Here is a 13,120-nt window from a genome sequence, read left to right as displayed (position 1 = left end):
GGGACCCCCAGAAGCAAAGATTTAAGTTAAAAATGTTCGCATAAAAAAATATATATTCAAAGATTTGCACACATTTTCACAATTTTTTCAAAAATAGCAGATCTACAAGCTCATAGCGCGGCACTCGGTGCCGCGCTATGAGCTTGTATATCTGCTATTTTTGAATAGCCAAAGTATAAAAGGTTACAATTATTGTGATGCTATATTAACACATTTTACTGGGGACCCCCTGGTACCCCCTCAAGGACCCCTGGGGGTCCCAGGACCCCACTTTGAGAACCAATGCTATAGTGTTCACCAGATACAAAGCGCAGAGCAGAATGATAAACTGTATAGAAGGGCTCGAGGAACAGAAGGAGCAGCATTCCCATAAATGACATCTCCATGATAGTCCAACACAGAAAGAAAGACTGCTCCAATAACCCTTGTCCTACATCGTTCATCTAGAAAGAAGCATATTTATTTTATGACTCGATGAGACACTCCGGTACACTTCCCCTTCTTGAGACCTCCGACTTCCCCCTAACTGACAACAATGACCTCAATGTCACATCAATCATAGGTCACTAGGTCATTTAGTGCACTGTTCCATGGAAGATAATATTCACTTCCTACGTTACTAAATGCATGGTCAGGGACCACATGCTGTACCTTCAATGGTCCACTGACCACCCGTTGAAAACCCCTGGTGTAACTGATTCCCAGTGGTGGAAAAAGTACTCAAATGTTTTACTTAAGTAAAAGTATCAATACTGCAATGTAGAAGTACTCTGTGACAAGTAAAAGTCCGGAATTCCAAAATGTACTTGTGTAAAAGTACAAAAGTATTGGTATCAAAATGTACTTAAAGTACCAAGAGTAAAAGTACTAAAATGTTTGAAAATAGCAGATCTACAAGCTCACAACACGTCGCATAGCGACGCGTTGTGAGCTTGTAGATCTGCTATTTTCAAATAGCCTATGTATAAAATAGGGCTGAAGTGGTTAATGTATGTTTTATAATGTAATAATTTATATCTGCAAAGTAACTAGTAACTAAAGTTTTTAAATAATTGTAGTGGAGTAAAAGTACAATATTTGACTTTGAGATGAAGTGGAGTAGAAGTAAAAGTAAAAATTTGGCAATTGGAAATACTCCAGTAAAGTAAAAGTACCTCAAAATTGTACTTAAGTACAGTACTTGAGTAAATGTACTTACACCACTGCTTATTCCTGTCTGGCCAGCCCGCCACACAGTATTTCATGACTGCATGATGCAAACACTGTCAACATACATCCGCTCGCAAAGGTCACTTGTATGTGATGACATAGAAAATATACTATAGGGTTAGTTATTTGGGTTTAAAACCAGAATACTGCCTGCTTGAATCCACATACTGCACATTTATGAATCAAATGAGTGAAGGTATAGTGTGTTCTTTTTATTTGAAGCTATCAGCCATGCATTCTAATGTTCCATCCATTCCTCCATGAAGGTCAGAGCAGGCTGAGGGCCAACGTGAACGTGGTCTCCCTCAGTGTTGGAAAACTGGTGGACATCAGCAAAGGTGAGAGAGAGAGACACACACACACACACACGCACACGCGCACGCGCACGCACACACACACACGCACACGCGCACACGCACACTCACACTCACACTCACACTCACACACACACACACACATGTGCATACCACACTTAGGTCCACTGTTCTTCCTCTGCTCAGCCTCAGGTATCCAGAGTTGTCAGCGCCCGGTGAATTGTGGGAAATGTAGTGCTGCCCTGTCATCTGTGAGTTCTACACAGATCAATGTGAGTTTAAATTCATCCATATCTGGTTCATTTTCACATGTTTTTGAGAGTTCTGTCTTACTTTTGTTTTCAACCAGTGTTGATTTTGACTGTAAATTCTGTATAGTTTTAGTCCTATTTTAGTCACCTTAAATGTTTTGCTTTTAGTCTAGTTTTAGTCGACTAAGTATTAAAAAGATAAACTATTTTCGGTCTAGTCAACGAACATTCTTCGTCATAGTTTTAGTCAACGAAATCAACACTGTTTCCAACGATGTCACGAGAGACAGCCTCTCCTCTCCTCTCCTCCTTTCCTTTCCTTTCCTTTCCTTTCCTTTCCTTTCCTTTCCTTTCCCTTCCTTTCCTTTCCTTTCCTTTCCTTTCCTTTCCTCTCCTCTCCTCTCCTCTCCTCTCCTCTCCTCTCCTCTCCTCTCCTCTCCTCTCCTCTCCTCTCCTCTCCTCTCCACAGGTGTGGTTGTGTGAGTTCTGCGGTACAGAGAACACTCTCTCTCCAGACAGCTGTAGTGCCGACCCCTCCAGGCTGGGCCCTCGGCTGGGTGCGTTCCGGGGCCCCCGGGGCCGAGACGTGCTGTACCTGCCCACCCCGGTGGACGACGACTACCAGAACCTGGAGGATAGTGTGATCGTGTTCTGTGTCGATATCTCTGGAAGCATGAGCGTCACCACTGAGGTATAGTCACTACTGTTTGTGCCTGTATTACCAAACCGTGTGAGGGCAAAATGAAGAATTTGAGAAAGAGGGCCCTATTTTTTGCCAGTGCCTTATCCATAAACTTCTTTGTCATTTTTTACTATTTTTAAAAACATTTTCAAATAGTTCGAATAGCCAATCTACAAGCTCACAACGTGTCGATGTATCGGCTAGTTGAAGTATTTGAAAATGTTTTTAAAAATAGTAAAAAATGGCAAAGTCGTTTAGGGATAAATAGGGCCCATAGACTAAAGTTAGGCTTACAGTTGGGAAAAGATTCTGGTTGGAATTAGGATTAGGCATTTAGAGGTTAGGTTTGTGGGTTAGGGTTGGAATTATGCCTGATTTGTGCTTACTGTAGTTGCACACTGGTGTCATGCGCTGTAATACAAACGTGTGTGTGTGTGTGTGTGTGTGTGTGTGTCTCTTTCACCTCACAATTGTCCTTGCTGTCATCAGGTTACCCCCGGCAACAGCATGAGGTCGGCAACCTACATATCCAGACTACAGGTGAGCGTGTGCGCATGGACACACACACACGTGCGTGTGCACGAGCGAGCGTGTTAACTAGACCCTCCAGAAAAATGCGATTATACGATCGCATAATTTACCGCATAATCAGCAAAATGGCGCATAATTATGCAGGGGTAAAGATTTTTCAAAAGGGACACATCGCATCACATAATATGTGCATCGCATCGCATAATATGCGAAATATGCAGCGCATATGCAACTTTACGCATATTTAGCAACTTCACGCAATTTCACCGCATAAAATCACATAAAAACCCCACATATTTCCCCGCATAATCTAGGATTTTAGCCCACATAATCAAGGATTGTAGCCCGCATAATCTAGGATTTTAGCCCACAAAATCAAGGATTTTAGCCCGCATAATCAAGGATTTTAACCCGCATAATCAAGGATTTTAGCCCACATAATCAAGGATTTTAGCCCGCATAATCAAGGATTTTAGCCCGCATAATCAAGGATTTTAGCCTGCATAATCAAGGATTTTAGCCAACATAATCAAGGATTTTAGCCCGCATAATCAAGGATTTTAGCCCGCATAATCAAGGATTTTAGCCCGCATAATCAAGGATTGTAGCCCGCATAATCAAGGATTTTAGCCCACATAATCAAGGATTTTAGCCAACATAATCAAGGATTTTAGCCCGCATAATCAAGGATTTTAGCCCACATAATCAAGGATTTTAGCCCGCATAATCAAGGATTTTAGCCCACATAATCAAGGATTTTAGCCAACATAATCAAGGATTTTAGCCCGCATAATCAAGGATTTTAGCCCCCATAATCAAGGATTTTAGCCCCCATAATCAAGGATTTTAGCCCGCATAATCAAGGATTTTAGCTCGCATAATCAAGGATTTTTAGCCCGCATAATCAAGGATTTTAGCCAGCATAATCAAGGATTTTAGCCCGCATAATCAAGGATTTTAGGCCGCATAATCAAGGATTTTAGCCCGCATAATCAAGGATTTTAGCCCACATAATCAAGGATTTTAGCCAACATAATCAAGGATTTTAGCCCGCATAATCAAGGATTTTAGCCCCCATAATCAAGGATTTTAGCCCCCATAATCAAGGATTTTAGCCCGCATAATCAAGGATTTTAGCTCGCATAATCAAGGATTTTTAGCCCGCATAATCAAGGATTTTAGCCTGCATAATCAAGGATTTTAGCCCACATAATCAAGGATTTTAGCCCGCATAATCAAGGATGTTTGCCCGTGTTTTTCTGGACGGTCTAGTTAACATGCTGTTATGATATTGTATATCGTCAGTGTCCAGCCGGGACCAGCTAACTCCATTTTCAGTTTTTTTTATTTTTTTTCATAAATCAACGCTATTGAAACTCTCTACATCTGTGTAATTTTTTTTTAAATAATAACATATGAAAAGTATTAAAAAGCGCCTCTGACGAAAACTCCTAACTCCATTGGACCCTCAAACTGTCCGTCAAAAACAAACAACTCCCCCCTCCTCTCAGGCTCTCAGAGAAGCTCTGCTCTGTATGAGGCAGACAGGGAGAAGATTTTTCAATGCTTTTGGGAGAACATAAACTGGGAAGAGAAGAGAATGTATGTGCAAGGTTTGATAGATTTCACCCCAGTAAAGAGGAGAAGGGTGTCTTCACAAAGGTCATCTGCTCGTGTTTTCTTTTTAAATGTTAATGGACAGAGAATGAGTGTGTGCAGGAGTTTGTTTCAAACATCTCCAAGAGCTCAAGGAGATCATGCCAAAAAACTTTCACAGCTTTTATGACAATCTAAAGCACTAAGAAACATCCACCACACACACACACGCAACACAACACACAACAGTGTGATAATAAAATGTTGATAGGTATATGATAGGTAAATTCAACCGTGGTTGTTATTGTTAGTGCAGTAGGCTACAGATTTGATAGGCTACAGATTCTATTTTTCATGAATGTATTTTGTATTTATATGCCATTTATTTATTGTTGGTGTGCCATGATTACTTTTGTTAAATACATGATTGAGTATTGAGGCAGAATTGTTTGTTGCACTCAACTGTAGAAGAACAACAGTGGTAACAGTTAGATCCATGGTTGTTTACAATGCATGTTAAAGTTGTTTAAGTACAGAATTCAGCTTGATCTATACTTAGTATATGAGGATGGCGCTCACCATAAATAGCTGATCTCCAAGCTCACAATGCGTTGTGATGTGTTGTGAGCTTTGAGATCCATTGCCAGCTGTTCTTATCAATGATGGACAAAACCTCCTAACTCCACTTGCACTGGATTTGTGTTTGGACAAAACTCCTAACTCCACTTGAGCTTGATTTGGGTAAAGTGGTGATAATAAAATGACACATGCAAGTATCTGATAATATATAAAGTCACAATACCAAGTTTGGTGAGGCAGTATTGCTTTGTTTTAAAAATATAAGGTTTTCTTCATTTTCTGAAAAATTGATATTTTGTTTTTCATTTCCTGAACAATTACCATTTTGGATTTAGCTGGTTCCGGCCGAACAGCAGAGATATGATGTGATATTTGAGTTGTTCCGTTACACCATTTTAACGGACATCTGCCAGTGCCAGCTAATCAGAAGTGTATGTTTTGTGTCCATACCTATATCATAATGCTAAACTGACAGTTGTTGTATTTCCAGGGCATCCAGGATGCCCTCCAGAGGGCGCTACAGTCTCTGCTCCAGAGCTCCCCTCACAGGAGAGTGGCGCTGGTGACTTTCAACGACGAGGTAGGATGATGGGAGGGTGGGGTGCTGTGGGACAGTGGTCCCCAAGCTTTCACTGGATCAGGGCCCACTGGAAAATCTTGAAAGCATTTGCAAGCTTGTAAAGAAAAGAAATACCATGATTTTGGTTATAAGCCCTGTGTGTGTGTGTGTGTGTGTGTGTGTGTGTGTGTGTGTGTGTGTGTGTGTGTGTGTGTGTGTGAGTCACAGAGAGACAGAAAGAGAGAGAGAGTTTTACACGTGCGTATGTTGTGTGAGGGTTGACAGCACATAGCAGAATGACATTCTTTACACGTTGTTGACAGCAGAGCTGTCTGCCTAAATCACAGTCATTGGCAATCAAATGACCCTGAGCCCACACACCCCACTCATTACTACACTATTTGTCACAGGCAGGTCTTAGACAATGCATGTACATCACTGCTGCTGTCATGCAGAAATGCACTCGGAAATATTTATATGCACGTGAGCTGGGTTCACATGCAACTAACATGCATGCTACACATGCTTATGCACCCAGTACAATAATACACATAGACACTGAGCAGACATAGGAAAAACATACACGTATACCTATATTCTTACTCTGTGCCACAAACACACAAGCTTACAAATGCAGGCACGCACACAAATATCTAGGTTCTATGTGCTTACTGACTTAAGCCAGTTGTTCTCAACCTGTGGGTCGGGACCCGACATGAATTTGGGGCAAGAAAGAGGCAAGAATTGTGAAAATAGCCAGTGCTAACAACTAGACACACATACAAAAAGAGAGTGGGCAAGTATATTAGTCATATACACCATACACTATGGACATAATTATTGTTACATCCGAATCCCCCAGCTATGTATTATTATTCATAAGCTATACTGTCAGTACTGTAGTAGCATAACTAGGGCAGTCTGCAGTCAACAGTCAGTTTAACCGGTTCACATGTTAGAAGCGTGTCAGGTGTGTTGCGTTCTCTTTGCAATGCCACCGGTCCAGGTCAGTAGAGTTTCCAAGCAAGCTTTGCTTTCTTGGAAAAAGAGTTCCACACAGAAAAAGGGAACAGGATAAATCCAACTTCACATTTGGCTGCCATCAGTCATGTACCATGACCTAGGTCAGGGGTTCTCAAACTTCTATTGGCGTCAGTACTCCCTTTCCCTCCTGATTTATGTATCCAAATACCACCTTTTACCATCTACAGCAGGGGCTTTCAACAGGGGGTCCGGGACCCCTAGGGGGTCCTCAGAATTACTACAGGGGGTCCGCAAAATCTTTGTGTGATATGATTTTTTTTTTTTTACATTAACCACTTGAACCCTAGCATCCCTTTTCTGAGGAGAACTTTAGCCAAAAATAGCCGATCTACAAGCTCACAACGCCTCGCGCTGCGAGGCGTTGTGAGCTTGTAGATCGGCTATTTTTGGCAAAGAGTTATAGGTGTAGAGGGAAAAAAAGAGCAGCAAACGTTTATCTGAAACACAATGTTATACAATATAGAGGGGGTCCCTGCTTCATCTCTCTCTCAGCTAGGGGGTCCTTGGCCTGAAAACGTTGAAGACCCCTGCTCTACTGCATAGCATAGAAAACTGGAAGAGAATATCATAGCTAGTATATTGTCATGCTATGAATGAATGATAATGAAATGGAGTGAAAGCGGTTTGCACCAGTGGTGGAAAAAGTACCCAAATGTTTTACCTAAGTAAAAGTATCAATACTGCAATGTAAAAATGCTCTGTTACAGGTAAAAGTCTGGAATTCAAAATTGACTTGAGTAAAAGTACAAAAGTATTGGTATCAAAATTGTACTTAAAGTACCAAAAGTAGAAAGTACTCATTGTGCAGAATGTCCCATTTCACAAGTTATCAAATATATGAAATGTATAAAAAGCTTTTGAAAATAGCAGATTTTCAGACGTCTATTTTCAAATGGCCAAAATCTATATAGGGCTGGAGTGGTTAATGTATGTTTTGTAATGATAATCAAAAGTAACTAGTAAATAATTGTAGTGGAGTGAAAGTACATTATTTGCCTCTGAGATGTAGTGAAGTAGAAGTAAAAGTACTGTAAAATACTCCAGTGAAGTAAAAAAATACCTCAAAATTGTCTTTAAGTACAGTACTTGAATACATGTGCAGTACTTAGTTACTTTACGCTACTGGTTTAGAGACGCACGCACGCACGCACGCACGCACGCACGCACGCACGCACGCACGCACGCACGCACGCACGCACGCACGCACGCACGCACGCACGCACGCACGCACGCACGCACGCACGCACGCACGCACGCACGCACGCACGCACGCACGCACGCACGCACGCACGCACACACACACACACACACACACACACACACACACACACACACACACACACACACACACACACACACACACACACACACACACACACACACACACACACACACACACACACACACACACACACACACACACCGCAAGAGTCAGTGAAGGTGAGGGATGTTCACACATTCACATGAGATCTCTATCTGACATGAGCTTTCTGTCTGACCCAGAATTCTAAGTATTTAGTTTCTTTTGTGACATTCTCAGAACTCAACAGGGGAATTCATCATAAACACACACATCATTTGAAAAACCTTTTGTCATTTCCTCTAAAGCCAAACAAATAAATCTTGCCACACATTGGGAGATGGTAGATTGGCTATTTTCACTAATTGTCGTACGACGAAATACAGTGCACACAAAGTTGAGATCAAGTTTAGTAAAAAAAAATCTGACAACAAACCGTGTCATTGTTTTAGTCAGTGTTGATTTTGACAGCTAATTTTTATTTAGTTTTAATAGTCTTTTGAATAAAATTCCATTCAGTTTTAGTCATATTTTAGTCATCTGAAATGTTTTAGTTTTTGTCTATAGTTTTAGTCGACTAAAATATAAGATTCTAGTCGACTAAATCTACAGTTGATTTAGTCGACTGAAATGTATTTTGGCGGTGCCTTGATGGCGTCGTAATGGCTGATTTTACACTTGGTTGCAATAGCAGAATAGCAGATCTACAAGCTCACAACGTGTCGCAGCACGACGCGTTGTGAGCTTGTAGATCTGCTATTCTCAGAGCGCAACACCCAAGCGCAACCAAACATAAAATGACTTGTCTTTTAGTTCTACTGGATCTCTTCTCCACTAGTCCCTTTAAACATTTTTTTCTAGTTTTCATTTGCTGACGAAAATTGTCAATATATTTAGTTTGAATTTTTATTTCGTTTTCGTCTGTGAGAAAAGGTAGTCGACGAACATTTTTCGTCATAGTTTTCGTCGACGAAATCAACACTGGTTTTAGTGTCTTCTGACATAATCTTTTTCAGCTTTGAATCATGACTGCATTCATTTCACTTTACCTTTTCCTGTTATCAAAGTATGTTTGTGAATCATGGTTCCTGTGATTCATGTTAGTGTTTTTTATTAAGGCTGGTCCCGTTGTTATTTACATCCAGTCTTCTATCTCTACCTTTCAGTGAATTAGCCTTGATCAAGATTATATACGTTCTCAGACATTTTGCCCGTATCAAGATACAAATCTATCATAGTGAGACACATATAAGTTGTTATGATGACTGACAACTAAGTCACTGTTATTGTTTGCCCAGACAATTTTTCAGACTTACATTTGTGAAGATTGCATAAATTCTTACACCCGTTAAGTCTGTCATCCAGATATAAATCAGTGACTGTGACTTTGAGACAGAAGTGTTTTCTTCAGTAAGTCTGTTTCCATTGTTATCAGTAAGTGAGTCATTTCTTCGTGACTCAACATTATCAACGGTGCCAAAAAGTATATTTTTAGTTATACCTTTTCCTCTGTAATCCCCTCCCCCACCCTCAGATTTACATTTCTGCAATGATGCACTCTATGACTCGAAATTGCAAGCTCAAAATAACTGAAAAATGTCCATTGTTCTCCAGACGGAGTTTTTAATGTCATTTTGTATGTACGCTGAAACATGCCTAGCATACCAGGACATTGATTGTGATAGCAAAAATAGCCCCAAACCACATCGCAACTCATTATGAGCTATTTGTTTTTATTTAGATGATGTGAAATTCTTTAGAAATGTTTCAGTACATTTTTATTACATCTTAGAGCATCCTCTCCATAATGTGTTCTATGATGTCATGCCCAGAATATGGACGCTAGGTTGAAAGTGGTTAAACAAGGTGTGTATCATAGTTAGACCATAAGCCTGTCATGGTTGGCATCATGAACCTATTCAATGAATGGACTCATAGCGGGCTGGGCCCTGTGTAGTAACTAGTAACTGTAGTTACTCCACTACAATTACTTGAAAACTTTAGTTACTTTGTAGATTTGGATTAATATTACAAAACATACATTAACCACTATATAGATTTCAGCCATTTGAAAATGGCAGATCTACAAGCTCACAATGCGTCGCGATGCGACGCATTGTGAGCTTGTAGATCGGCTATTTTCAAATGATTTTTATGCATTTTATACATTTGAAAACTGGGACATTCTGCATAATGAGTACTTTCTACTTTTGGTAATTTAAGTACATTTTGATACCAATACTTTTGTACTTTTACTCAAGTACATTTTGAATTTCAGACTTTTACTTGTAACAGAGTTTTTCTACATTGCAGTATTGATACTTTTACTTGCGTAAAACATTTTTAGTACTTTTCCCACCACTGCTCATAGTGGGGCTCTGTGCTAAAAGCATGCTTATAAGGAACATACTCAGCATAGGTTACATACATCCAGACCACATAGATCATCAGTGAACCAAACGTAAACACCTATTGGGTGTCTCTTGTTGCTATGCCTGTCATGGTGTTTCCCTCGTACAGTATGTTCTAACATACAGTCGCCTGTCTGTCCACTTGCGGTAAATATGTTAAATCTGAAATGAGACAGTTTGTGTTTAGTTTTTTTGCTGTGTGTGTGTGTGTGTGTGTGTGTGTGTGTGTGTGTGTGTGTGTGTGTGTGTGTGTGTGTGTGTGTGTGTGTGTGTGTGTGTGTGTGTGTGTGTGTGTGTGTGTGTGTGTGTGTGTGTGTGTGTGTGTGTGTGTGTGTGTGTGTGTGTGTGTGTGTGTGTGTGAAACAGAGAGTGAAACATACTTGTTCAGTGTCATAGTAAGGCCTATCAAGATGTCAACAACTTAGTTTGGAATATTACCACACGCACGCACACATACCGTACGCACACATACCGTACGCACACATACCGTACGCACATACCGTATATGCACATACAGACTGTGGGAAAACTACTGTAAATGCGATTACATCTGTCGTTCAATTTGACCTTTACCTAGATTCATTGCATGGCAGCACAGAATGGTTACCAGCTATTTCCATTGTACAATAATGCTCATTCTCTATTTACTCAACAAAACAGCATCTGTCCAATCCATATTATTATTCTGAAGTGGGTAGCAATTATGAAGTATTATAATTTATAATACTTGACCTTATACATTATTATAAAATGCTTTATAATGTGTTATGATGCATAGATGACTATGCTTTTAATGCACTTTTAACTATAATTATTATACGGTGTTATCAGCAGATTTATGTTTATAATGCATTATAGACATGGAATGCACAGCAAGTGTTACCGAATATTTATATTGTTATTATTGAAGCCGTGGCTATTATGTAATGAGTGTGTGTGTGTGTATATATGAATGTACAGTATACTGTATGTACGTACATACATACGTAAGTATAGCCTCATTACAGTCGTTTTATAATCTCTTTGCGGGTCAAATAATCATAACAATGCGCATAGAATCTTATTAGATCTCAAAAGTGCAGCGGCGTGTCATTGATGCACGTCATAAGTGCCGCCCCTAGCACCAAAAGGAAGTGTTGCGCTGCCGTGCGCTGCAGGGAGAACACACACAACGTGGGGCTTTTGTTGTGTCCTGACTCCTGAGTATTCCAGGCGGCTTGATTCCTCACCTGAATAACAAATATCCAGAGCTATGGCTCACCAGGCATTCTCTTTTTTCGGGCAAGGTTTTTATAATGACGGGATTGGGGATTGTGTGTCATACAACTCTGAATATATCTCTATTACAATTTACAATTTACAATTTAGGCATTTAGCAGACGCTTTCAATCCAGACACAAGTAGACACAAGGTAATACATCAAATGCATAGAAATAGTAATCTAACTAGGATCACAGGTAAACCAAGAACCTATCATCAGTCTAAACCAGGGGTCTTCAACAGGGGGTCCGGGACCCCTAGGGGGTCCTCAGAGTTACTACAGGGGGTCCGCCAAATCTTTGTGTGATATGATGTTTTTTTTTACCTTAACCACTTCAACCCCAGCATCCCTTTTCTGAGGAGAACTTTAGCCAAAAATAGCAGATCTACAAGCTCACAACGCCTCGCAGCGCGAGGCGTTGTGAGCTTGTAGATCTGCTATTTTTGGCAAAGAGGTTTAGGTGTAGGGGGAAAAAGAACAGTAAACGTAAACAAAAAAAGTTTAATCTAAAACAAAATGTTATACAATATAGAGTAGGGGCGGGGGTCCCTGCTTCATCTCTCTCTCAGCTAGAGGGTCCTTGGGCTGAAAACGTTGAGGACCCCTGGTCTAAACAGTATAATATCACAAAATGTATAATCTGTACATTGAAAGTATACAAACTATAGGATGCCAGGTCAACAAATGAACTTGGCATCTGTCTACACAACATGCTATCTAAATTACATTTTAGCCTTTGCATAAGCCTGCAAGGTCTCTATATTGTTCATAGGGTACCAGGAAAGGACAGATGCTGTAATTGTATTGGTATTTCACATGGCATCAGTCCTTTCCTGGTACCCTATGAACAATATGGAGTCTTCATTGTTTCAAGGTGATGACAGTTGGCACCTGTGTCCGTCTGGACTTGATTGCATCATACACTATTTATACCTCACTTCCTGTTGTCTTGACGCAACACTGAGGAAAACCTGTTAGGTTCGTTGCTCTGTCCGTGGAGGGGTAATGTGAATGGCTGAGAAAACAGTAAACATCTTCCTACAGTATGCATTAAGTTTCCTAGATGATGTAACATAATGTGAATTGATGTTTGGTATTTCACAGCTCAACTATGCACACCTCTAGGTGGCTGTTTAGAAACCGTGTTGTTTTCCTATATGTTATGGCCTGCAGCCGTGCGCCTCTCTCTTGCACCGCGCATCGCATTTCGTTTATTTTTTACCAATAGTGTAGCGAAAATGTTTTTCCGTGGAGACGGCCCCTGTTTGCCATGACGTTTCTGAAGCGTCCGTGCCTGTAGTGATACGGCTAGGCGTCATCACCCCCCTTAGATGGCACACTTAGTGGATGATTGTTTATTTAGTATGTTGACCACATAATCAC

At 40.5% G+C, this 13,120-nt stretch overlaps 1 protein-coding gene across 2 annotated transcripts in view; it reads left to right on the top strand.

Annotated features, from left to right (window-relative positions):
• The window catches only part of LOC308102065 (circularly permutated Ras protein 1), a 29,392-nt gene that overhangs the window by 6,618 nt on the left and 9,654 nt on the right, over positions 1-13,120 (top strand). For both annotated transcript variants that reach the window (XM_080451657.1, XM_080451656.1), the window contains exons 5-9: positions 1,476-1,547; positions 1,710-1,795; positions 2,244-2,465; positions 2,946-2,996; positions 5,653-5,742. In XM_080451657.1, coding sequence (XP_080307783.1) covers positions 1,476-1,547; positions 1,710-1,795; positions 2,244-2,465; positions 2,946-2,996; positions 5,653-5,742 — 521 coding nt within the window. The remainder of the gene's footprint in view (positions 1-1,475; positions 1,548-1,709; positions 1,796-2,243; positions 2,466-2,945; positions 2,997-5,652; positions 5,743-13,120) is intronic.

This window comes from Gymnoscopelus braueri (genome assembly GCF_963280865.1).
Source record: "Gymnoscopelus braueri genome assembly, chromosome: 15".
NCBI lineage: Eukaryota > Metazoa > Chordata > Actinopteri > Myctophiformes > Myctophidae > Gymnoscopelus > Gymnoscopelus braueri.
Note: the sequence above shows the minus strand (reverse complement) of the source record. Positions and strands in the feature narration are given on the sequence as shown.